Raw genomic sequence first — 27,222 nt, 5'->3', positions numbered from 1 at the left:
AAAGGGTTAGATTTACACACTAAACTATCCATAATAGCAACAAAGGGAGACACAAATTTCGCTACCAATTTGCATTCATCAGCTCGAATATGAATTACAATGTTTTACAAGATGGGAAACAAAACACATCTTTAGAAACCCATGCAGGAAATCTGTTAGCATAAAAATGATCAAAATTTCTCCAGTGAGACCGCGGCTCGAATGGGGAAAAAGAATCAGTGGCAAGTTATTTACAACCACCATTGTGAGCTGCTAATTTCTTGCTACATTTGATAGTCAGCATGCAAGAAGCTCTCATACTCCGTTCCCTTCAGAGTATTATAGACAGCATCCCAGTTTTCAACCTGATCAGACAATGGTCTTGTGTGGATCTTTACATGACGGCTGGAAAGCTTCCTTTTTGGCAATCTAAGGAACTTCAGAACATCCTTCACCTTCTGCAGGAAACAAAGATTATTATGGTTAGTCTGGCTTGAGTAATAGTACTGAGTTGAGCATGCGGTAGAGAACTCACATTTCGTTTGTTCACAAGATCTTCATAGTAGAGAGCAATGTGGCGAGTGGTCTTGAAGTACTCCAGAGCATCAGCACCACATTTGTGCATCTGCTCTAGTTTGGCAACCAATAAAGTCGTATTGATCGTGGGCTTATATCTTGCAAGTACATCAGCCTGCATGTCATTAACCACCATGCATTTCAACATCCAAGTCTACTACAAGTAACAGAGGTTTTTTTTTATTATTATTATTTATTATGAAAGTACTAATACATCTCCATACAAAATGCAAAAGCATGACCTCATCCTTGGAATGCACATGAGCTTTATGGGTCCCATTTAGTTGCTTGGCATCCCGGTCATGCGTATTTGCGAGTACTGAAACCATGCGGCGAAGTAGGTTTCTTCGAAAGAGGAATATTGCAGAGACCCCCCTCCGCTTGAAGTATTTGACTATTTCATCATGGTGCTGCATGAGACCCTGAAGTAGCCATGACAACAGAGAACTTTAGGAGGATCCAACAAAAAGAAACCTCAATATCACCATGCAGCAGCACAAGACCAAGCTTCTTGTTGGATAATCTCAGCAAACATAAATAAAAAAGATACAGGTAATTGAAACTAGAAGGTGCATGACTTAAAAGACTGCAAACATCAACTAGCATTATTTCCCAATTTTGTACTTTCTTAGATTTCTGCAAGATAAAAATTAACATGCATACAGGGGGTTCTGTTCTTCATTCTATATGAATTTTATGAGGGGCTTATCCATGTGGAAAGTTCATTCACTACAGAGGAAACCAATTTGCGCTGATGAAATAAGCTTGTCCAGATCTTCTTACCAAAAAACTTGAGAGTTCCAAATGTAAGAATAAATGTGGGTTGTGCTCATAAGGGGACTCATTGACATGAGGGATGTAAATGAGACAAGCTCGAGCAAGCTAGGCCCAGCTCAGGCTTGGCTTGTTTAGCAATCTAGCAAAGCTCATGTACAGCTTTTGAGAGCCCAGGGTCTCTCGAGGATTTCATATAACATAGATATAAAAGGATTTGTTAACAAACGTATGACTTTCCATCTTTAGACAAATGTATCTAGAAGCATCAACATCTTAATGTAAGCTTAGGTTCATCCTAATCGATAAGGTGATCCTTGCAGAGACTTGACTCTAGACAACCTAAAGTGCTTTAAAAATTTCTCTAGTTAAAGGAAAATAAAGTCAGAGAAAGTTGGATCCAGCCTATTTCCATTGCCCCACTATCATGTTTGCCAGTACTGACATGTGTCAGTCTGTGCTGACTGGTACACACCATACCAGGTCAGTATTGGCACCCAGCACTAGATTGGCACAGCATATATTAAGTCCTTTTTTATTTTTTTATTAAAAAAGGGTTTCAAATCTTCTAATGTATTGTTTCAACATGGCACTGCATTTACACCAACCCAGCTCAGTAAGGCAAGCAGGCACGCCAGCCGTTGGCACCCAACACTGGGTTGGCACAGCACATATTAAGTCATTTATTTAATTTTTACTTTAAAAAAGTCCTTTTCTTTTTGACACAGCATTGCATGAGCTATACTGGTTGCTAGCCAGCACAAACTGTACCGGTAGCTCTTAAATTCTTATCCATCACGACCACTAGCACAATTTCCCTGCTGAGCTGCCTTTGCAAAATTCTCTCTCTCTCTCTCTCTCTCTCTCTCTCTCTCTACAGTAGCGAATTTCTCTTCCTCTTCCTAATTTCTTCCTTTTTCTCCTCTATTCCTTTTCTTTTTTTTCCAAGATTTACTAAGCATAGAAAATACTACCCTTTATCATAAAGAATCCACACTAGATACAATTAGGAGTTAGCTTGATGCACATAAGACCCATAACAAGGTTATAATACATAATGACAGAGACAAAACAGGACATCTTTTTTTAAATAAAAATTCTAGGTGTCAAGACACTGGTCCAGCCAATTGAAACCAACCTGGTCTGATGTCCCTTCGACAAACAAGGCTACTTTGCACACATATATTTCTCGGGCAAAAAGCACATGACCAAAAAACCCATCTTCATCATCAATGTTATTGTGAGGACCCGTGCGGGCGTGTGTTTAGTCCTACATCGGTTATTCGCTGAGTAGATCTTGGATACTTAGGATCAAGGAACCCAAATAATACCTTTCGGCTAGCCATTTTGGGTGAGGTCCTGCATTGTTTCAAATGGTATCAGAGCGGACCCGGCCCATAACCTATGTAGACTAGGGGACACTGCAGCACGGATCCATTGGGGCTGACCGTGGGATGATCGTGGTGTTTGTGAATAGATTTGAACCCTTAGCCTGACGAGGACGTTAAGGCTTGAACGGAGAGAGTATGTGAGGACCCGTGCGGGCATGTGTTTCACATCGGTTATTCGCTTGGTAGATTTTGGGTACTTATACAGGATCATAGAATCCAAATAATACCTTCCGGCTAGCCATTTTAGGTGAGGTCCTGGGTTGTTACAGTTATAGATGCTGAATTTGGTTGTATTCCATTGGAAGTGGTGGGATGGCAATTGATGGGTGATGAATGTGAGACATCATATGAAGGATAGCTACTATGTGATGATAGGGTATGACTGGTGACAAAAGCAATGCATTATGGGTGTCATGGGAATTATAGCTGGTCATTGCAGCTGATAGTGGAGGTGATGATGGTAGCAAGTACATAGTTAAGGGAAGGGATGGAATTTTAAGATAAGGAAGACACATTCAAATCAAGATAATAGCATATGCAAGTCATATCCAGGTTTCCAAAAAGTTTTTTTATGGTAGTGTCAAAATGTTAGTCTTTCCCATCTGGCACACTTAGACACTCTTTCATGTCTTTTTTTTTTTTTTTGGTGAAAATCTTTCATGTCTAGTTCAAAATACAACTTGTTCAAAAATATTATATTCCTTTAGCTATGTTGCTATACTAACAAATTTTATGGGCTAGCTTTTTCAAAATGACAATTATTATAAAGAAGATTCATTTTCCTTTTTTTCTGTCAATCTGTAATTCTAAAAATTATAGGATAGAGGATCCAATCCAAAAAAACAAAAACTAATAGAATTGGGGACACCTATTAACACAGGACAATTAAAAAGAATCTTCCACATCAATTTTGAAGATTAGAATTGGCATTTTTATCACAAGATATTCCAAGATAAAGACTTAAAATGTCATTTTTCCCTTTTCTGTTTTGAAGTGACAAATATTGTAAAGAACAATGATAAAAGTTAGAAGAAGAATGGAAGTCACCCTCTCATCATCAGTCGTAAGAAGATATCTAGCATCCAAAAAAAGAGAAAAAGAGAAAAAGAGAGTAGCACAAAAAAGCATTCCTGGTAGAATTATAACACTATGACAATTAAATCTTAGGCTCTAAAATAGCTATAAACAAAGTGCTCATAGATATAATCTACAATTGTTTAGCTTCTTTTGAAAGTTCTTTAAATTCTCAATTCTCAAACTTCAAACCAGATAAGATATAGGATGAAGCCTCAACCTGTTTTAGTTTCCTCGGGTACAAAGATTACAACATTAGGGGTGAAGTGCTAGCTTGACAGGTATTCAGTCAGCCCTCAGTATGCAGGAACTACACCAAGATATTAACCATCCATATATAGCTTCTCACCTATGTTACGTCCATCAAACAAAATTCCAACAAGTTCATCACAACTCATTCACCTTATATATATACCCAAGGCAAAGTCTGATAATGACATGTTTAAGTTTCTCTCTTCACTCTCAAATCTTGTCTGCTACCTATGTAATGGAGAGGCCTCAACAAATGGCCTTCGCATCGCTAACCAAATTGCTAAAGTTCGGGAAGATTTAGTGTGAAGCTAACCACCTATATGGAGTTCAAATGGAGAAAAGGCAAAAGAACTTTGGAAAAGAAACAATATTTGGAAAATTAATTTTCCTCTTCTATTTCTTTAGAAAGCTTCATCATTCAATGAAGTCTTGTTTAGCTATTTAGAAACAAATCTGTTTTGTGGGATTAGGATGGAGATATTGGTTGCATCTTTATACAGTGCTTTAAAGCAATCCAATTTGCGAATGAAGACATATGGAATTAAAGCAAACCATTTACAGAATTGTAATGAATCTCGGAATAGTCAGACGTAACATTTTTTTGGAAAATGTACAGCAAAATACCTAGTATTTTCCATGTGATTGTTGAATATTTGAAACTGAGAATTTGGGTTTGATTTCAGTGGACCAGATAAGCTTTGTCTCAACTCTTGTTTTTGCAATTCAGTTAAAAATTGGAAAAAAATAAAAAAGGAACAAAATTATGAAATTATTCAGAAAACCATTTTAAGAGAGTTATTTTCAAAAAATCATGTTTTGTTGAAAAAATAAGAAAAGCATAAAAGGTCCATATATGTAACAAATTTGGGCCCATTCCTTTCAGTTGAAACTCCAAACCAACCCTACTGTTGGGCCGGACAGGACATTGTAATTTTGATTTAAAGGTTTCAAACAAAACTTCAAACTATGATATGGAAAAACACATTTTTCAGAACCAATAGAGGGAAAAAATCTCTCAGGTATATGGTTATAAACCTCAACTGATAAATCAAAGCACAATTATTCAAAGTTTGATGTTGTATTGAGATCAGCTTCATTCATCTATTCCCTCTATTGGTAATCAATTTCTGCTCAAAGATGTTGGGCAAGAAAAAAAGTTTGGCCTATAAGACCAATTGGTATGTAGCAATCTTACCTTGTTGAACATGTAGTTCATGCCCATGCAACAGAAAGCTTTCGAAGTTTTAACAGAGATTGACAAAGAACAATGAAGGCTAGGTTTGTTAAAAGGAACGGCCATTCATCTCTACGTCTACCATAGATATAAACTAAAAGTCTGAAATACAATTGCGAGGACTCATGCTGGCGTGTGTCTAGTCCCACATCAACTATGCGTTGGTAGATTTTGGGTACTTATACAGGTCCAAAAAACCCTAGTAATGCCTTTTGACCAGCTTTTTTTTCTAGATGAGGTCCTAGATTTTTACAAATGGTATCATAGCAGACTCAGTGCATGGCCCATGTGGACTAGGAGTCACTATAGTACGGGCCTATTTTAGGCCGGCCACGAGTTGATCGTGGTGTTTATGATTGTGGTACTTGTGAATGAATTTGGACCCTTAGCCTGGCCAGAATGCTAAGGCTTAAATAAGAAAAGTATATGAAGACCCATGCATGTGTGTGTTTAGTCCGACATCAGCTATGCATTGGGTAGATCTTGAGTACTTATACAAGGCCAAAGAACCCAAATAATAACTTCTATCAAGCTTTTTTTGTGAGTTCCTGGGTTGTTACAACAATCCTCACACAAATAAATTTCATCTAATAATTCAAGTATATATCTGTTGCTGGTGGTCCAAACCGAAAACGATTGGCACAGCGGTGTGAACGGGGTTCCGTTTGAGTTGCCTTGGTTGGTGTTGATTGCGCTCCACCTTCCACCGGGAAACCTGCAAGCAAGCCTCGCACCACCACTGGGGCAGTGGGGGCCCTCCGACGATCAAGTCAGAGGAGATTGGAGGAGAAGGAGAGATAATAGTAGCAAGTAAGAGAATGCTCTGGAAGTTCTCGCTTACCCCCCCTCCTCCCCCCAGCCGCATATATACCAGGCTGGGGGGTCTTTCAGGGGGGTTCGTCATCGTGGGGCACGATGGAGCTGCCACTGACACGGCCGTTACAGGGCGTCGTGGGGCAGCGCTGGGTACGGCCATGACAGGGCGTAGTGGAGCTCCGCCTTGTACGGCTGTTACAGGGGATCGTGGAGCAGCGCCAGATACAACCGTTGCAGGGAGTAGTGGAGCAGGAGGCTGCGGCGTGCCTCTGGGGAATAGCCTGTCGTTGTCGAGAGATGTCCGACTCGGGGTCGGGCTGCGGAGACGAAGATGTCCGACTCGGGGTCGGATTGCTGGATCAAGGGGCAGCCGACTCGGGGTCGGGCTGCGGAGCCGAAGATGTCCGACTCGGGGTCGGATTGCTGGATCAAGGGGCTGCCGACTCGGGGTCGGGCTGCGGAGCCGAAGATGTCCGACTCGGGGTCGGATTGCTGGATCAAGGGGCTGCCGTAGTCTTCCTGGGCGCGCGTGCCGGTCACGTGGGGCATGGTGGCTAAGTTCCCCCGTAACAGTAGCCCCCCACTTCCGAGCCCGGAACCAGAAGGGGAACGGGTGAAGGGAGTGATGCTTCGAGATTGCCGCCATCCCTCGGAGAGGCGCGCGCGTTTCGAGCTCCCCGCCTTCTTTATGGCGTATGGCGGTTGTTGCTGACCTGGCAGTCTGAGGATTTCGGCGGACATCCTTCCTTAATGGCGTCGATTCGCCTTTGGGGCGCGAGCGACCCTTCGGCAGCCAGGCGTCCTCTGGCGTCACCGAGGCGTCACCCACCTTTCCGCCTATTTAACCGGGGGCCCTCCTCCGTCCGCCTTTCTCTTTACAGACATCTTCGAGTTTCTCCTTTGCGCTGCCGTCATTGCCGTCGGACTGTTCGCTTGCTCCTCCTTTGACGCTCTCGGAGCCGTTCTTCCTTCTCTTCCGGTGAGTTGCCCCATTCTTCAATTTAAGGCTCTCCATACTTTCTCCTTTTGTATTAGTGTACTCCAGTCGTTCCGGTCCTTTCCCCCTTCTTGACCCCGTCCTGACCGTAGATTCACTGGCCATTAGGGATGGGCGAAGTGAGAGCAGACCGCATTAAGTCGGAGCTGGTCGCCGAAGACCTAGATAGGTTCGTGGCTCGATACCACCTTCCCGAGGCCTGCAATGTTACGCTCCCGGGGCCTGAGGAGAGGATGTCCCATCCTCCTCCAGGGAAGGTTGCCATCAATGAGGGCATTCTTCAGGCCGGGTTCCGCTTTCCCCCCTCGGACTTAGTCGTTCAGGTGCTTCGGGGTTTAAGAGTGGCGCCGACGCAACTGGTGCCGAACTCATGGCGCGCCCTGACGGCCTTTCAGGTTCTCTGCCGCATGCACGAGGTTCCCGCCACCCTGAATGTCTTTTGGGAATGCTACGGCCTGAGCGGCCACCCCCAGGACAAAGGGTGGTGGTGCTTTGCGGCGCGGCGAGGGTGCGGCCTCGTCAAGGAGGCTCCTACCTCCATTCACGGCTGGAAGGGGCGCTTCTTTTTCGTTGACGCAGATCCCTCTTAGGGAATCAGGGCAACCTGGGAGACGCCGATGAAGTCCCCGATTGGCCTATCGAGGTTGTCGAGGGAGGAATCCGATGGCGTCGCCGTCTTGAAGGGGTTGGTTGCCGAGGGCCGGCTCCCCCCGGTGGCTCGCCTTATTTCCGAGGATACCTTGGTGAACGTCGGTCTGAGCTCGGTCCCCGCTGACCGTGAGCCCGCCACCATTTCTTTTTTAGCTCTTTTCTCCTCTTTCGTCTCGTTCTTTCCTTCAGTTTCTCAACCTCCGACCACCTCGTCCTTTTTGCAGAGATCGACGACGTCATGCGGTCGGACAAGGCAACGGCTGTTGGTAGGACGTCCCTACTGGAAGCAGTCCGGAGGAAGAAACGAGCTCCTCCGAGCGGGGCCCCACCGGCGAAGAAGTCCCGCCGGCAGGCGACTCCGACGCCGACAGACGGGTCCGGACCCACCGATCAGGGGGACGCCGCGGGCGCGGACCGGCAGTTGACGCTGTATCAGCCCTCCGATGCCGAGACTACCGTTTCTCCGGAGGCATCACCCGGGCGCGCCCGAGATGGACGGGTCGGACGTGATCGGTCCCCAGCCCAGCCTTCGACTCGGTCGGCTCCGGATGATACGAGGAGGGACGCGCCGAGGCCCCGGCCGAGCGGGACCCTGTCAATTCCAGGGGCGGTCCCCGCCCCGAGCATGGTCAGCATGACTCTTCCCCAAGCGATGGGTAAGGGTAAGGCTGCAAAACCACCGTCCGACTCCGGAAAGAAGTCGGGGTCGGCCTTCATTTTCGCCGGCGCCCGAAACCTCATCGAGACAGTGCTGCTGGAGAAGGACCGCAGGCAGGTCCGGGAGATGAGGGTCTCTGACGTTGGGGCTGCCAGCTGCGTCTGTCTCATGTCGGTGAGTGTTCTTTTGGTCGCTTTCATCATTTATAGGCTCTGTTGATCCCCGCCTGACGCCCTCGTTTTTCCTATCTCTTAGCTCGCCCAGTACATGATCCGCCTGGAGGAGTGCTACGAGGAACAGGCGAGGCTTCTGGCGAGGGCCGAGAGCCAACTGAAGGCAGTAGAGGAGGGAGGTCAGGCTGCGGCGGGGAGGACGACCAGGGACCTCGAGATGAGGCTCCAGGTGGCCGAAGAGCGGGCACTCGGCTTCGTCACCCTCGAGAAGCAACTGTTGGAGGCTCAGGAGCAACTCAAGGTTGCCTCGGGTCTCGAGGGCGAGATCAAGAAGGCGGAGGAGCGGGCCGAGAAGCAGTCCCGGAAGGCTGCCGACTACCGGGAGAGGTGGAAGAAGGCCCAGCGGTCAGCCGACAACGCCCGCAACCGAACCCGGTCTCTTGAAGCCAAGCTGGGCGAATTGGAGTCGGCCTTGGAGAAGTCCCGCGCGAGCGACCAGGAGCTTCATTCGCGCCTGGAGGAGGCTGAGGCTGCTCGCATTGCTGCCGAGGCGAAGCACAAGGAGGCTCAGGCTGATCTGCTGAGGGTCTCCTCCGAGGCGGACGACCGGATTGTGGCGAAGGTCTTGGAGGCGAAAGCTCAGATTATGGAGCGGGCAGAGGCGGCGCTGGCCGAGAAGAGTGCGGAAATCGGGCGTCAGGCGGTACAGGCTTATCGTCAGTCCGCCGAGTTCACCCGTGATATGTCGGAGGCGGTACAGGCCTATCGTCAGTCTGACGAGTTCGTCCGTGACATGTCGGACGCGGGGTCCGACTCCTTTATCTTAGGCTTCGAGGAAGGCCTAACAAGGGTGTCGGCTAAGTACCCCGAAATTGACCTGAGTGGGATCTCTCTTCTAGACTCCTCTCCGGCGCCATTGCCTGCTGATTCTCCAACCGCCTCCCTACCCCCTGCGGACGTGCCCGGCGTTCCCGACCCGGGGGTTCCTCCAAGCTGACCTTCTGTATTTTTGTTCTTTTCTTTGTGTGTTGGCGTTTTGCCAAGTTGTATGGGTCTCGGCCCTGAAACAATGAAAGTTAATGCAAATAGAGTTTCTTCATTTCACTTTCGTCCTTCTTCTTTTTAACTCTTGGTAGCGTCTCGCTGACTCCCGACTCTTAAAATTCTTCTGGCGCTAGGCCAGGTATCTGAGGGTTAGGCCTCAGGGAATTCTTCCGGCGCTAGGCCAGGCATCCGAGGGTTAGGCCTCAGGAACTTCTTCCGGCGCTAAGCCAGGCATCCGAGGGTTAGGCCTCAGGAACTTCTTCCGGCGCTAAGCCAGGCATCCGAGGGTTAGGCCTCAGGAACTTCTTCCGGCGCTAGGCCAGGCATCCGAGGGTTAGGCCTCAGGAAATTCTTCCGGCGCTAGGCCAGGCATCCGAGGGTTAGGCCTCAGGAACTTCTTCCGGCGCTAAGCCAGGCATCCGAGGGTTAGGCCTCAGGAACTTCTTCCGGCGCTAAGCCAGGCATCCGAGGGTTAGGCCTCAGGAAATTCCGCTCGTTGGTCGGCCAAGGCTGGCGCAAGCCGAGGCGACCGGTCGGGGCTTCAGGCTAGTTTGCTCCCGGGATGATCATCGGGTTAGCCTGGCATCCGAGGGCCAAGCCTCGGGAGATTCCGCTCGTTGGTCGGCCAAGGCTGGCGCAAGCCGAGGCGACCGGTCGGGGCTTCAGGCTAGTCTGCTCCCGGGATGATCATCGGGTTAGCCTGGCATCCGAGGGCCGAGCCTCGGGAGATTCCGCTCGTTGGTCGGCCAAGGCTGGCGCAAGCCGAGGCGACCGGTCGGGGCTTCAGGCTAGTCTGCTCCCGGGATGACCATCGAGTTAGCCTGGCATCCGAGGGCCGAGCCTCGGGAGATTCCGCTCGTTGGTCGGCCAAGGCTGGCGCAAGCCGAGGCGACCGGTCGGGGCTTCAGGCTAGTCTGCTCCCGGGATGATCATCGGGTTAGCCTGGCATCTGAGGGTTGTCAGGCCTCAGGAAATTCCGCTCGTTGGTCGGCCAAGGCTGGCGCAAGCCGAGGCGACCGGTCGGGGCTTCAGGCTAGTCTGCTCCCGGGATGATCATCGGGTTAGCCTGGCATCCGAGGGCCGAGCCTCGGGAAATTCCGCTCGTTGGTCGGCCAAGGCTGGCGCAAGCCGAGGCGACCGATCGGGGCTTCAGGCTAGTCTGCTCCCGGGATGATCATCGGGTTAGCCTGGCATCCGAGGGCCGAGCCTCGAAAAATTCCGCTCGTTGGTCGGCCAAGGCTGGCGCAAGCCGAGGCGACCGGTCGGGGCTTCAGGCTAGTCTGCTCGCGGGATGATCATCGGGTTAGCCTGGCATCTGAGGGTTATCAGGCCTCAGGAAATTCCGCTCGTTGGTCGGCCAAGGCTGGCGCAAGCCGAGGCGACCGGTCGGGGCTTCAGGCTAGTCTGCTCCCGGGATGATCATCGGGTTAGCCTGGCATCCGAGGGCCGAGCCTCGGAAAATTCCGCTCATTGGTCGGCCAAGGCTGGCGCAAGCCGAGGCGACCGGTCGGGGCTTCAGGCTAGTCTGCTCCCGGGATGATCATCGGGTTAGCCTGGCATCCGAGGGCCGAGCCTCGGGAAATTCCGCTCGTTGGTCGGCCAAGGCTGGCGCAAGCCGAGGCGACCGATCGGGGCTTCAGGCTAGTCTGCTCCCGGGATGATCATCGGGTTAGCCTGGCATCCGAGGGCCGAGCCTCGAAAAATTCCGCTCGTTGGTCGGCCAAGGCTGGCGCAAGCCGAGGCGACCGGTCGGGGCTTCAGGCTAGTCTGCTCCCGGGATGATCATCGGGTTAGCCTGGCATCCGAGGGCCGAGCCTCGGGAAATTCCGCTCGTTGGTCGGCCAAGGCTGGCGCAAGCCGAGGCGACCGGTCGGGGCTTCAGGCTAGTCTGCTCCCGGGATGATCATCGGGTTAGCCTGGCATCCGAGGGCCGAGCCTCGGAAAATTCCGCTCGCTGGTCGTGCGCCTGTCGCTTGCCGCCCGACGGGATTTCTCCGTGGCCAGCTGCATCGTGTTTCTCCTCCTCTCCAAGCGTCGCCTGGGGAACACCAGATGGGCATTAAATGCTAATTGAGGGGTTACCTGAGAAATCGGATCGCCAGTTACTGCTTGCGAGGAGTGTCAGTTAAGCGGCCGCGATACGCGCGTTCTTCGAGGCGGATGCGGCCTGGGCGCGAGCGGAGATATGTGGACCTAGGGGTACAGGCCACCCGGAGTGTCCTGCACAAAGAATGCGATTAAGGAGAATAACGCTTAGGAAATCGCGGGAAGATACGCCTCGAGAGCCGGATCGGCTCCGGATTCAATGCGCCCGCATTTATTGGAGCCACCCGCATCGGAACGACCGGGGGGCCGCAGTTTGGCTATAAATATAGGTGCAGGTGCGATGGAGCCTGCCAAGCCGGAGCTGTTCAGGTTGCCATGGATCGTGGGCCTCCTCTCCGGCGCATGGTTGAGAGACCCCTACCGAAGGAACGGGAGGCGCGCCCTTCGCGACTTCCGCCAACTAGCCGTTTCATCTGGGATCAACAAGGAGGTTCTCCCCGGCGGAACTCCGCTCTAGGCGTTTCATCCGGGATCACGTCTCCCCTCCTTAAAGTTCAGCCTCCCGATTGAGCTCCGCGCCAGACGCTTGATCCGGGACCGCGCCTCCATATGCTCTTCTCCCTTGTATTCCTTCTCTCCCCTAACACTGGGGAGGACCGGAATATCCCTTGGAGGTGGCGTTCCCCTGGAGGCAGCGGGAGCTTCTTCTGCGGCGGCTCCTCGTCTTTTTCGTGAGGCGTGGATGGCGCCTCTGGGTAGGAGCAGTGTGGACTTCTCCTTCGTCCACTTCTTCTTCATCCGCGCTGGCTCTTCGTCTTTTTCGTGAGACGTCGATGGCGCCTCCGGTTGGAAGCACCCACTTCCGGTGGGATTGCAGCCGCTTCGGATGGAGGTTTCGGGATCCCAGATCTTCAGCTCCTCGGAGTCTCCACCTCTTCTTTACTTTCTTTACACCCTAATTCCCCTCTGGGAATTCCTTGTAATCACACGAGCACGCCATTGTAACCAGAAATTATTGAAATGAAAAGTGTTATACATTTTTGAACTGTCTTTCTGGCATTGTCGTTCTACTGGTAATACATCCGCAGGTTAGCGGAATTCCAGCTCCTTGGAATTTCTCGACCATCTAGGGCCTCCAACTGGTAGGAGCCAGGTCGGTTTACCCAGCGAACCCTATACGGGCCTTCCCAATTTGGCGCTAGCTTCCCACCTTCCGCAGGTTGAGATGCTTTAGCTCGCCTTAGCACCAGATCTCCGATTCTGAAAAGCTTCGGTCGGACCTTGGAGTTGTAATATCGGGCCACCCTCCGCTGATACATCGCCATCCGAACCTGCGCCATTTCCCTCGCTTCTTCCAAGAGATCCAGGTTCCCTCGGAGTTGCTCCGAATTGGCCTCGGGTCGGTGCGCGGCCACCCGAGGTGAGGGGAGTCCGAGCTCCACGGGGGCAACGGCTTCCGTGCCATAGGTTAGGCTGAAAGGCGTCTCCCCGGTAGGGGTCCGATGCGTGGTCCGATACGCCCAAAGGACATTCTCGAGTTCTTCGACCCAAGCTTGCCCCGTCCGACCGATTCGCGCTTTGATTCCTTGGAGGATTGTCCGATTTGTGACCTCGGCCTCGCCGTTGGTTTGGGGATGCGACACAGATGTGAACCGATGCTCGATCCCGAACTCCTCGCAGAAGTCACGGAAATGCTTGTTGTCGAACTGCCGACCATTATCCGAGATGAGGACCCGAGGTACCCCAAATCGGACAATGATGTTCTTCTTCACGAACTTCCGGACTTGCGCCTCCGTGATAGTGGCCAGCGGCTCTGCCTCCACCCACTTGGTGAAGTAGTCGATTGCAACAATCAAAAATTTCCGCTGAGCTGAAGCGACGGGGAATGGTCCGAGGATATCCATTCCCCACTGGGCGAAGGGCCAGGGTGCAGTGATTGGTGCCAAGGGGACAGAAGGGACTCTCTGGACGTTGGCGTGGCGCTGGCAGGCGTCGCATTTCCGTATATGATCCTTTGAGTCCTCCAACAAGGTAGGCCAATAATAGCCTTGCCTCATGATCTTGTGCGCCAAGGACCTAGCCCCCAAGTGTGATCCGCAAACGCCTTCGTGGACTTCGCCGAGGACGTAGGCCGCTTCCGAGGGGCGGAGGCACTTTAAGAGGGGGGCGGTGAACGAGGTCCGATACAGCCTCCCTTCATAGAGTACGTAGTGGGCGGACTTCATAACAAGTCGCCGAGCTTGATCTTCGTCTTCAGGGAGGATCCCTTCGGCGAGGTAGGCGACAAGCGGGTCCATCCAAGACGGCTCCGGATCAATCGCCATCACCGCTCCAGCCTCGCCGATGCTCGGGGCATCCAGGGTCTCCAGGTAGATCGCCCTCGACAAGTTGTGCACGTCTGCGCCCACTAAGCGGGACAACCTGTCGGCCCTGGCATTTTCACTTCTTGGGACCTGCTGGATGTCGACACTGCCGAGGTCGGGAATGAGTGCTTGCACCTTCCGGACGTAATTCTGCATGGTCGGGTTCCAGGCCTCGAACTCCCCACGGACCTGCCTGACCACCAGCTGGGAGTCGGTGAAGACCTTCAGGCGCCGGATGCCGAGCTCCTTGGTGAGTTTGAGTCCCGTGACTAGGGCCTCGTACTCCGCCTCGTTGTTGGTCACTGGAAATCCGAACCTCAAGGCATACTCGGCTATTACTCCATCAGGACTGGTAAGGACCAGCCCGGCCCCTCCACCTTCGGGGTTCGACGACCCATCGATGTGAAGCGTCCAAATCGGGAGGTCGAGGCTGGGTGTTTCCGGCGACCTAGGTTCCGCCTCCTGCACCGTGCACTCAGCGAGGAAATCCGCGAGCGCCTGGGCCTTGATGGCGAGTCGGGGCTGGTAGCGGATGTCGAACTCACCAAGTTCTACTGCCCACTTCACCAGCCGTCCCGCATTCTCAGGATTGCTGAGGATCTGCCGCAGCGGTTGATCGGTCAAGAAGGTGACAGAATGGGCCTGGAAATAGGGGCGAAGCCTCCTGGTCGCGGTCAGCAGCGCGAAGGCGATCTTTTCAGCCTTCGTATACCGCGTCTCGGCATCCCGTAGGACCCGGCTGATGTAGTACACAGGCTTCTGGAGCTTTGCCTCTTCCCGAACCAGTACCGCACTGACTGCGGTTGGGGAGACCGCCAGATAGAGGTAGAGCATCTCCCCTTCTTGCGGCTTGGACAGCAGGGGAGGAGACGCCAAGTATTCCTTGAGCTGGTCGAATGCTGCTTGACATTCGGCCGTCCAGAGAAAGTCTTTCGGGCGTTTCAACACCTTGAAGAAAGGTTGGCAGCGTTCGGCCGATTTTGCCACAAATCGTCCGAGCGCGGCGACCCTCCCAGCGAGCTCCTGAACCTCCTTCACTTTGGTCGGAGGGGACATATCTTGGATGGCCTTGATTTTGTCCGGGTTGGCTTCGATCCCCCGCTGGTTGACAATGAAACCGAGGAACCTCCCGGCCGAAGCGCCAAAGGCGCACTTCGCTGGGTTCAGCTTCATGCGAAACTTCCGCAAGGTGGCGAAAGTCTCCTCCAGATCCGCGATGTGCTGGTCTGCATGGCGGCTCTTCACCAGCATATCGTCCACGTACACCTCCATGTTCCGGCCGATTTGCTCTTTGAAGATTTTGTTGACGAGGCGCTGGTAAGTGGCGCCAGCATTCTTCAGACCGAAGGGCATTACCTTGTAACAGTACAGCCCCCGGTCTGTTATAAAGGCAGTTTTCTCCTCGTCCTGTGGAGCCATCATTATCTGGTTGTAGCCGGAGAAGGCGTCCATGAAAGACAGCAGCTGATATCCGGAAGTCGCGTCGACCAGTTGGTCTATCCGCGGAAGCGGAAAGCTATCCTTTGGGCATGCCTTGTTCAGGTCGGTATAGTCGACGCACATCCTCCACTTTCCGCTCGCCTTCCGGACAAGTACGACATTTGCCAGCCATTCGGGGTAGCTGACCTCCCTTATGAATCCTGCATCCAAGAGCTTGTCTACCTCCTGGTCGACCACTCGGATCCGATCCGGGGCACAGTGTCTCTTCTTCTGTTTTACCGGTCGGTGGGTCGGGTCGACGTTGAGGGCGTGAGAAATGACCTCCGGGTCGATCCCAGGTACATCGGCCGCCGACCAGGCAAACACATCGACATTGGCTCGGAGGAATTCCACCAACCGGGCCCGAGCTCCCGGGTCGAGATTGGCGCCGACCCGGATCGTCCTGTCCGGGCGACCTTCCTCGAGGGGAACTTCGATCACACCCTCGGCCGGCTCCCCGTGCCGCAAGGCCACCTCGTCTCTGGCGTCGAGGGACTCGACGCTTAAGGCTTCTACGGGCTTCTTCCCTTTGAGAGTTGCTAGGAAACATTGCCTTGCGGTCGGTTGGTCACCTCGGACCTCTCCAATCCCGACCGCCGTGGGGAACCGCATGAGCAAGTGGTACGTAGAGACCACCGCGCGAAGGGCGTTCAGTCCGGGTCGTCCGAGGATAGCGTTGTAGGCCGAGGGAACACGGACGATCAAGAACCCGAGCCGCACCGTGGCTTCTGCGGGTGCAACGCCCGCAGTCACAGGCAGCTCAACGACACCTTCGGCCGAGATAGCGTCACCAGTGAATCCTATGAGGGGGGTGGATGTTTTGTGCAACAATTGTCTGGACAAGCTCATCTTTTGGAAGGCCTCGTAAAACAAAATATCAGCTGAGCTTCCACTATCCACAAGAACACGCCTTACATCATAGTTTGCCATAGTGAGGGAGATCACCATGGCGTCATCGTGGGGGGTCTGAACCCCCTTTACATCTTCATCACAAAAAGTGATTACATTACCGACCCTTTGCCTCTTTGCGACGGCTGCCCCTGACGCTTCAGTCGAGCCCCCTGCGTTCCTCTCGGGCCGGGGGCAGCCCCCAGTGATAGTGTGGATCACGCCCGCGACGGGCCGATTCTGCTCCCGAGGCTCCTGAGGGGCCGGGTCGGCCGGACGCGGGTCTGCGGGGGGACGTCGGTCGTTCACATATCGACCGAGACGCCCTCGGCGGATGAGAGCCTCGATCTCGTCCCGAAGCTGGAAGCAGTCTTCGGTGTCGTGGCCGTGGTCCCGGTGGTACTCACAGTACGCCCGAGAGGGCCTCCTCCCAGGAATCTTCTTCATCTGTCTCGGGACCGGGAGGTCCTCCCGCCCCTTGATTTCCATGAGGATCTGGGCCCGGGGAGTCAGGAGAGGAGTGTACCGGTTGAAACGTCGGGGCGGAGAACGAGGGCGTAGGGCGCCGTGGTTCCTCGCCGGCGACAGGCTTCTGCGCCGACGTTGAGGCGTCGGGCTCCTCCTCTGGCGTGCCTCTTTTCGCCTTTTCTTCCCGAGCTTTGGAGGGATCTCGGCGGCCTCCTTGCTCCGGTGGGCGGCCGCCTCCTCGGCGTCCGCATACTGGTTCGCCCGGGACAACAGCTCCGGGAAGCTCCGCGGCAGGCGTTTGTCCAGGGAGAAGGTGAGTCTGCCCTTTCGGAAGCCACGCTTCAGGGCTGAAAGAGCCACCTCCTGGCTCAGGTTCCGGACTTCCAGCGTAGCCTTGTTGAAGCGGGTAAGATAATCCCGCAAGCTTTCTCCCTCGTTTTGCCGGACATCAAAGAGGGAGTCGGAGACCAGTCGCCGCCGGCTACTGACGGCGAAATGGGTGATGAAGAGGCGAGTAAACTGGTCGAAGGACTGGATTGAGTTAGCCTCCAAGCCGGCGAACCACGCCCTTGCCGGGCCACGGAGGGTCGCCGGGAAGGCCTTGCAGAGGAGAGGATCTGATGCTCCGTGGAGGAGCATAAGCGTCCTGAAACTCTCGACGTGATCCCGCGGGTCCGCCACCCCGTCATAGGGCTCGATCGCCGGCATTTTAAACCCCGGCGGATTCGGGGTCCGCAGGATCCTCGAGGCAAGCGCCGGCTGGGAGGAGATCTCCAAGTCGGCGAAGGGATCTTTGGAGTGGCCCTTCAGGACCTGGAGTTGTCGGTGGAGATCGTCCACCCGCCGGTCCAGGGAGCGCGACCGATGGGTGGGAGACAAGGAGCACCGAGAGGGGGACCGACTGGAGCGCGGGTTCCTTGAGGACTGGGGGGTCTGGGAACGCGCCCGGGCCCGCCTCTCGTACCCCGCGCAGCTCCGATGGGAAGGTCCCGGCAGAATGGACCGTGCTCGAGAATCTTCCTCGCGCCGGCGCTCCTCCCCTGCTGTCCAAGCCGCAAGAAGGGGAGATGCTCTACCTCTATCTGGCGGTCTCCCCAACCGCAGTCAGTGCGGTACTGGTTCGGGAAGAGGCAAAGCTCCAGAAGCCTGTGTACTACATCAGCCGGGTCCTACGGGATGCCGAGACGCGGTATACGAAGGCTGAAAAGATCGCCTTCGCGCTGCTGACCGCGACCAGGAGGCTTCGCCCCTATTTCCAGGCCCATTCTGTCACCAGTGTACTCCAGTCGTTCCGGTCCTTTCCCCCTTCTTGACCCCGTCCTGACCGTAGATTCACTGGCCATTAGGGATGGACGAAGTGAGAGCAGACCGCATTAAGTCGGAGCTGGTCGCCGAAGACCTAGATAGGTTCGTGGCTCGATACCACCTTCCCGAGGCCTGCAATGTTACGCTCCCGGGGCCTGAGGAGAGGATGTCCCATCCTCCTCCAGGGAAGGTTGCCATCAATGAGGGCATTCTTCAGGCCGGGTTCCGCTTTCCCCCCTCGGACTTAGTCGTTCAGGTGCTTCGGGGTTTAAGAGTGGCGCCGACGCAACTGGTGCCGAACTCATGGCGCGCCCTGACGGCCTTTCAGGTTCTCTGCCGCATGCACGAGGTTCCCGCCACCCTGAATGTCTTTTGGGAATGCTACGGCCTGAGCGGCCACCCCCAGGACAAAGGGTGGTGGTGCTTTGCGGCGCGGCGAGGGTGCGGCCTCGTCAAGGAGGCTCCTACCTCCATTCACGGCTGGAAGGGGCGCTTCTTTTTCGTTGACGCAGATCCCTCTTGGAGAATCAGGGCAACCTGGGAGACGCCGATGAAGTCCCCGATTGGCCTATCGAGGTTGTCGAGGGAGGAATTCGATGGCGTCGCCGTCTTGAAGGGGTTGGTTGCCGAGGGCCGGCTCCCCCCGGTGGCTCGCCTTATTTCCGAGGATACCTTGGTGAACGTCGGTCTGAGCTCGGTCCCCGCTGACCGTGAGCCCGCCACCATTTCTTTTTTAGCTCTTTTCTCCTCTTTCGTCTCGTTCTTTCCTTCAGTTTCTCAACCTCCGACCACCTCGTCCTTTTTGCAGAGATCGACGACGTCATGCGGTCGGACAAGGCAACGGCTGTTGGTAGGACGTCCCTACTGGAAGCAGTCCGGAGGAAGAAACGAGCTCCTCCGAGCGGGGCCCCACCGGCGAAGAAGTCCCGCCGGCAGGCGACTCCGACGCCGACAGACGGGTCCGGACCCACCGATCAGGGGGACGCCGCGGGCGCGGACCGGCAGTTGACGCTGTATCAGCCCTCCGATGCCGAGACTACCGTTTCTCCGGAGGCATCACCCGGGCGCGCCCGAGATGGACGGGTCGGACGTGATCGGTCCCCAGCCCAGCCTTCGACTCGGTCGGCTCCGGATGATACGAGGAGGGACGCGCCGAGGCCCCGGCTGAGCGGGACCCTGTCAATTCCAGGGGCGGTCCCCGCCCCGAGCATGGTCAGCATGACTCTTCCCCAAGCGATGGGTAAGGGTAAGGCTGCAGAACCACCGTCCGACTCCGGGGAGAAGTCGGGGTCGGCCTTCACTTTCGCCGGCGCCCGAAACCTCATCGAGACAGTGCTGCTGGAGAAGGACCGCAGGCAGGTCCGGGAGATGAGGGTCCCTGACGTTGGGGCTGCCAGCTGCGTCTGTCTCATATCGGTGAGTGTTCTTTTGGTCGCTTTCATCATTTATAGGCTCTGTTGATCCCCGCCTGACGCCCTCGTTTTTCCTATCTCTTAGCTCGCCCAGTACATTGATCCGCCTGGAGGAGTGCTACGAGGAACAGGCGAGGCTTCTGGCGAGGGCCGAGAGCCAACTGAAGGCAGTAGAGGAGGGAGGTCAGGCTGCGGCGGGGAGGACGACCAGGGACCTCGAGATGAGGCTCCAGGTGGCCGAAGAGCGGGCAGCGGGCACTCGGCTTCGTCACCCTCGAGAAGCAACTGTTGGAGGCTCAGGAGCAACTCAAGGTTGCCTCGGGTCTCGAGGGCGAGATCAAGAAGGCGGAGGAGCGGGCCGAGAAGCAGTCCCGGAAGGCTGCCGACTACCGGGAGCAACTCAAGGTTGCCTCGGGTCTCGAGGGCGAGATCAAGAAGGCGGAGGAGCGGGCCGAGAAGCAGTCCCGGAAGGCTGCCGACTACCGGGAGAGGTGGGAGAAGGCCCAGCGGTCAGCCGACAACGCCCGCAACCGAACCCAGTCTCTTGAAGCCAAGCTGGGCGAATTGGAGTCGGCCTTGGAGAAGTCCCGCGCGAGCGACCAGGAGCTTCATTCGCGCCTGGAGGAGGCTGAGGCTGCTCGCATTGCTGCCGAGGCGAAGCACAAGGAGGCTCAGGCTGATCTGCTGAGGGTCTCCTCCGAGGCGGACGACCGGATTGTGGCGAAGGTCTTGGAGGCGAAAGCTCAGATTATGGAGCGGGCAGAGGCGGCGCTGGCCGAGAAGAGTGCGGAAATCGGGCGTCAGGCGGTACAGGCTTATCGTCAGTCCGCCGAGTTCACCCGTGATATGTCGGAGGCGGTACAGGCCTATCGTCAGTCTGACGAGTTCGTCCGTGACATGTCGGACGCGGGGTCCGACTCCTTTATCTTAGGCTTCGAGGAAGGCCTGACAAGGGTGTCGGCTAAGTACCCCGAAATTGACCTAATTATTCTTGCACAACTTCTTTGATTTCTATATATAGTACTCTCATCTTTTAAGAAACACTATTTTTTATAATCATCACAAACTGCACACTTAACGTTACTAACTTATCCTAACAATGTTCAGCAGCCAATAGGGCATTGCAAAGAGAACTTGAGTAGTCAAATTGCATCACATATTAAAGAAATAGCAAGCTCAAAAATGCATATCACCATAAAATAAACAGCATAATACATAATAAACCCAGAAGGCCAGAACTGCCAAAACATTAAAATAGTCCAATAAAGACAGCAAGTCAGTCATTATTTCTAACAAACATTAAAATAGTCCAATAAACATTAAAACATTAAAACTCCAATAGTGGCAAGCAATAACTAATCTCCGAACACTCCAATGATCCAATATTTCTATTGTAAAAGAAATGTTCAAACTTTTCAAGCATGTCAGTCAGAAACCTTTTCATAGTGGTAGCATTCTATTTCTATAGCTCACAAAGTTTAATATTACAGAAGAGGAAGAACATCGATCTTTTACTAGCATTCTATTTTTTCTTTGTTCTCAACCCCAATCAATGTAATGAAAGTATAAAAGCAACATGACTAAATGGAATTCTTCAAAAATCTATTTCTATTTCTATTAGCATTCTCATGATCTAGTTCATGGATATCTTTTACTAGTATCACCACCTTTCACCACTCATATATCATCTACACTACTAATCAAGGTTTTGAATCACAGCGAGATGGGTGGTGTCCCGTCCTATTCCTATGAGAAAATAGGACCGAGATGACGTTAAGAATTTGAAACTTATGCATGGGGAGAAAGAAGAAGAAAAAGGAAAAAAAAGGGAGGAATGATAAAGAAAAGGAAAAGTGAAAGGAAAAAAAGAAAGGAAGGGAGAAGAAAAAGAATGAAAGGAAAGAAAGAAGGAAGAAAGGAAAGAGAAAGAAGAAGAAAAGAAAGAAAGGAAGAAGCAAAGGAAGAGATAAGGAAAAAAAGAAGAAGAAAAAGGAAAGAATGGAAGGTAAGGAAAAAGGGCGAAGGAAGGACAGAAAGAAAGAAAGAAGAAAAAGAAAGAAAGAGAAAAAAAAAAAAAAGCAATTAAAAGAAAGAAAACGAAAGGAAAGAAGAAGGGGAGAGAGACGAAGGGTACCGATGGGACTCTCGATCGGGATTGCTGTCAGGCACCTGCATCCCATTCAATGGAGAAATCGAGACACCCTCATCCCACAGGATTTAAAACCTTGCTACTAATTGATTTGTCTCTAATTATTCTTGCGCAACTTCTTTGATTTCTATATATAGTACTCTCATCTTTTAAGAAACACTATTTTTTATAATCATCACAAACTGCCCACTTAACGTTACTAACTTATCCTAACAATGTTCAGCAGCCAATAGGGCATTGCAAAGAGAACTTGAGTAGTCAAATTGCATCACATATTAAAGAAATAGCAAGCTCAAAAATGCAGATCACCATAAAATAAACAGCATAATACATAATAAACCCAGAAGGCCAGAACTGCCAAAACATTAAAATAGTCCAATAAAGACAGCAAGTCAGTCATTATTTCTAACAAACATTAAAATAGTCCAATAAACATTAAAACATTAAAACTCCAATAGTGGCAAGCAATAACTAATCTCCGAACACTCCAATGATCCAATATTTCTATTGTAAAAGAAATGTTCAAACTTTTCAAGCATGTCAGTCAGAAACCTTTTCATAGTGGTAGCATTCTATTTCTATAGCTCACGAAGTTTAATATTACAGAAGAGGAAGAACATCAATCTTTGTTTATACTTTATACAAAACTGTTATAGTTCAGTTCCTTCTGACTAGTCCAAATAACAGCAGCAAGCAGCACCATGAGAATCAATGCTTGACTAGATACGGATAACCAAATCTGAACATACTGTAACATGGACACCATATGTACAAATAACACCATGAACAGTTAAAGTTAAAATTCTAATGCCATAACAACAAAGAATGATCTAGTATAACAAAGGAATGACAGAGAGAACATCAGTGGGCAAGATAAGCGCCATGATTTTGCACTAACTGTTGTAGATCAATAGAAAGTCGTCAAAAAATTGGTAGCTAAGGATAGGAATCATTCCTATGACATTCCATATCCTAACACTAGGCTACATAGGTAGGGAACATGTCAAACTGGCTTAAACCTAAAAAAAAAACACCTCTTTTAAATAAAAACACCAAATCCTCCTCTCCTCTCTATCATTGTCTCTGCCTCCCAATTATGGAACCAAACCGTTAATTTTTTTCCTGAAATATTCATTGGAAGGCCATACACCAAAGAACAGCGAGAGAATACGACACACCTCAGATTCATAGTTATGAAATACAAGTTAGAAGAAAATGTCCATACAGGTTCAGGCCAACCCGAGATATCCTCCCAAAGTTGGACACTACACACATTCATTTCCGATTTCCTAAACCTTTTTGAACCTTTCACTCTCCTCCTCCATATAGTCATCAATATTTCCCTAACTAGGAAGTCAAATTTCTTAATTTCAAGCTTCCCATTGTCTTATACAGGTGCTCCTCTCTCCAGAAAAGAGTATTTTGTGACGTTTCTGTAGACAATCAACAATCGCTAATGGCATCTTAGTGAGTGAAGCATTATCAAAATTGAGAAAGGTTTTGCATTACTTAGCACAATTTTCACTGACTACAAAGAGTTAATATTCTTCCAAGTTACAGCGCTTCAGTCTCAGTTCACCATAACTTTATTCCAGGAATGTGCGTCTCCATGCACAAAAGAAGATCAAGTTTAAAACTTTCAGGTTTCTTCTTGTTGCATCCAGTCCACCTGGCAAACCCCTCAATTAGATCAATTACCATGATCACCCCAACAAGGGTCACTAGTATCTGTGAGTTGTAACTTTGGCAAACTAAAGGATAATCATGCATTTACTACTTGACTAGGTCCCTCTCACTATGGAACTCAAAGATGCTGATGCATCTCTAGTTCAATACCTCCCCAAGAGAAACAAAATAGGGATTTACTGGTAAAATGCACCCAGTATTGTAATGCATACAACCATGATATAGAATATATTTGATTTTCCCAATATTCACTCCCTCTCTATTGTTGAGCAAATCACACTCCTTCATATGGCTGGAATGCAAAATCCTTTAGATCTGTCTACCAACCATTAAAGAAAAAAATGACAAGAGAAAAATACCTCTTTAACTAAAAAAAAAATGCTCAACTTATTGGCTAAGATAATTTGCAAGAAGTGAAATCTCTTTTGTATACTGATTTAGCATACTATTTGACGAACAAGTACAAAACCATGACTATTGTATAGTCAACGCATTACTTCCTTTTTCCAAACCTCATCCTTGCAAACTTTAAGAAATCTATTTGCATCGTATGTTATATCCCAATTTTAATTAATTGAAAATTTGGCTAGACACATTATCTCCAATTAATAGCATTTTTATATTCTCCATGATGCAGCTACAAGCTTCTCTATTTTTCTTCTATTGCAACCATCAGCTACTAATTTTTCCAACCTATTTATTATATATCTTAAAGTTGCATTTTAATAACAATTGTCATTTATATCCTTCTTGTTTAGATACTTCACTTTGGTTTTATTTCCAAATAGCCACTTCCTGAATAAAATTTCAAACCTGAGCTGGGACTTTAGTTTGCATTACTCCACACTCGAGAGAACTTGCATACAATCTGATCCCAGATAGTTATGTCAAAAAGTCTTTAACAATTCCCAGCAATTCAGATTACCCAATAACATAAAGCTTCCACTTCTTAAAGGTTCTTAAAAGTCTTAGTTTCTGAGAATATCATTAGAAGCCCAACCCTCCACACCATAAGATTTTGCAAAGTCTATTTTTTTTTTCTTTTCCTAACAAATTCTATTGTTTTGAAGTCTAGATGGTTTAAAGCCAAACAGATTCACTCTTTGCCTAAAAAAAATAAGGTCACAGTTAGGCTTCAGAAAAAATGAGCAAGAAAAAGCAGTGTAATAAACATATATGCTCCTAATTTTAGGAACAAGGAAACAGCTTGCCTGTCCAAAAAACCTGAATTCCCAGAGATCAAAAAGCTGACATGGATAGCAACATAGAAGACTGCAGTACCATAAAATTTTAAACTAGAGAGAGAGAGAGAGAGAGCAAATTAATTTAGTATAGGTCAGCTCCCCAGCTCCAATAGAAGACCTCAATGTTTGTACGGAAGGAGAAGAGTATAGCATTTTGCAATCTTACTACATGATAAAGTTCAGCTGAATTCATGTAACATATTCTTAAAGGATTCATAATTTAAGGAAAAAAAATAATGTGCAGCATATATGGTTTTACCTGATTAAGCATCCATTTGAAGCCAACAGCAGCTGTGCATTCATTTTTAGAAGCACTACTATACCAGTCCAGATTGTAAACTTTATCTAATGTGTGCATGATAGAAGAAATATTATTCCGTCTTTCTTTGACAGAGAAGATCTCACCATTAGAGCTAACATTAACATGGCTATTCAACAAGGTCTCAAACCACCCACTTCCAGACCTCTGCATCGACAAAATTGCAAAGAACCGAACTGGTGTGCACGCACACTCATTCCTGTCGCATACACCAAAAATTGTCAAACATGATTCCGACCGAAGATAATCAATCAATAGCCAAGAAACCATCATTACCTACTATAAGTAGTGGGTTCTGGATAGTGCACATAAGGAACCTCGGATTGTGGAATGCCAGGATGAGGACAGGGTTGTAGTTCTTTAAATCTGACCTTAATTACATTGGAGGTTGCGGGGATCCCCCTTTGTTTTAAACATAGTACGCATATATAAACGCCACTGATCATTACCAAGGCCAACACAGCCATCCATAATACCAGAGGATATTTCTTGGGAGGCTTTATGATGAGACTATCCTGCATACGAAGGGTTAGCAGAAAACCAGCCATGTAAGCTATGCAACTAGTTTAGAAAGATGTGATGCGTCCTTTGATTTTTTTTTTTTTTGGTTTTCTCTCAGTGCCCTAGAAATTCTTGGGTTAATGCAAAAAGATTCAATGGAAGTAACTAATTTATGAGAGAAGAATTTCCTAAAAGGATCTTTGTGCAACAGAAATCAGAAAGAAATCATAGGCTGAGAGGCTAATAGAGACAAAAGATGATTCAATATAATGCATTAATTTAAAAAAGCGATATTTTATAGGAACAAAACCAAGGAAGAACAGAGCTATAAAAAGAATTCAATCTTAGAATCAAAAGTCGACCAATCCAAACCTCTCTCAGGTAAACGAAAACGAATAAAATTAAAAGGAAAAGAAGAAAAATCTCATACGTTACAAACCAAAGAGCACCCAGATCAAAACACAAAGCTTTAGCCAAAAAAACGTAAACAATTGTATTAAGCACCAGATAGATAAAAATCTCACCAATAAAACATAAAAAGGATGCATCTTTTTCACGGAATCAAACAAAAAATCCCCAAAAGATACCAATTTTCTGATCAAAACGAAATTTTGTAAAACACAAGCTAAAAAACAGGTTAATCTTATATAACGAAGAAATCAAAAGGGAAGAAAAAAATACATGAATTACCTTATTGAAATAACAGCAGTCCTCCATCATCCTCTCCTTCCTCTCTTTCCGTTTCTTGAATCTTGAAGGGAAAAGGGCATGGAAGAAAAGCTTCCCCTTCCTATGTTATTTTTCTCCTCCTTCCTTCCCCTATTCTTCTACTTCTCATCACCTTCCTTTAGCTTCCATCTTTCCCCGCTCCTCTTCCTCTTAGAAATCAAAGCCCGAACTTGCATTGGGTTCTACGCTCATCGAAGCCCTCCCCCCCTTCCCCCCTCCTCCTCTACGAGGGTTTTCTTTCTTTCTTTCTTTCTTCCTTCCTTTCTCTATCTCTCTCTGCCCTTTTTATTCCTTTTCTCGAGCTATAAAAGAGGCTCCTTTTTCTTCCCCTCTCTCCTTTCTTCTTCTTCGGTGGCTTCGAACGCGGCGCTTGGAGAGTGTTGCACCCGTGTTTGTTGGGATGGTGAGAACGCCGAGGACGAAGGGCGAGGAAGAAAAGGGAAGAGAGATTAAGAATTCGAAGAAGGTTAGAGTTTTATTTATCATGTTTAACTAATTGCAGACCCATCCGGTAAACTATTTTGAGGAGTGATTGGGTGAGATTATGAAACGGTAATCTGAGGCTATTTTCTCGGTCAAAAAGGGTATGGAGGATATTGGACCGCCATGGCCATCCTGCCACCTTTGTACAATGTTACCAGGCCAACACAGTTTAACAAAATATATTGTCGCATTCTTGTACGGAATTTTAGGTGCAACGGCTAGATTTACCTCACATACCCAACATGACTCTAATATTAGTTTCTTGTATGGGATATCACATCATGCCATAATGGATCATTACAAAAATCTGATAATTTATTTTTGGCCTTTTAATATATGCCTCCGAGCATTTTTATCTTCGATGTACGTGTAATAATCGGAAATCTCATCCAAAATAGCTAGTCGAAAGGCATTATTTAGATTTCTTGATCCTGTATAATTATCCAAGATCTCCTCAGCGAATAACTAATGTGGTGGAACTCAATACACGCCAAATATCATTATTGGCCGTGGTCAGTCCTAATGGGACCG

General features: G+C 49.7%; 1 protein-coding gene across 1 annotated transcript; it reads right to left on the bottom strand.

Moving 5' to 3' along the window:
- Window positions 1-48: 48 nt before the first annotated feature.
- On the bottom strand, window positions 49-26,666 carry LOC103707975 (nodulation protein H-like). The gene is made up of 6 exons (XM_039131807.1): window positions 26,170-26,666; window positions 25,255-25,493; window positions 24,919-25,177; window positions 798-977; window positions 515-670; window positions 49-437 (listed from the first exon to the last, which is right to left on the bottom strand). The coding sequence occupies exons 1-6, from the start codon at window positions 26,197-26,199 to the stop codon at window positions 264-266; spliced, it is 1,038 nt and encodes a 345-aa protein (XP_038987735.1). The 5' UTR covers window positions 26,200-26,666; the 3' UTR covers window positions 49-263.
- Between the last annotated feature and the right edge of the window lie 556 nt (window positions 26,667-27,222).

The sequence above is a fragment of the Phoenix dactylifera genome, chromosome 11 (genome assembly GCF_009389715.1).
Source record: "Phoenix dactylifera cultivar Barhee BC4 chromosome 11, palm_55x_up_171113_PBpolish2nd_filt_p, whole genome shotgun sequence".
Classification (NCBI taxonomy): domain Eukaryota; kingdom Viridiplantae; phylum Streptophyta; class Magnoliopsida; order Arecales; family Arecaceae; genus Phoenix; species Phoenix dactylifera.
Note: the sequence above shows the minus strand (reverse complement) of the source record. Positions and strands in the feature narration are given on the sequence as shown.

Bases quoted from the DNA above. Each gene is read 5' to 3' on its own strand.
- LOC103707975 (XM_039131807.1), bottom strand. From the start codon at position 26,199: ATGATGGAGGACTGCTGTTATTTCAATAAG. The intron at 978-24,918 runs GTAAAACCATAT...TGGCTACTTCAG, and splicing joins TCAAATGGATGCTTAATCAG to GGTCTCATGCAGCACCATGA. The intron at 671-797 runs GTCATGCTTTTG...AATGACATGCAG, and splicing joins ATGTGCATTCCAAGGATGAG to GCTGATGTACTTGCAAGATA.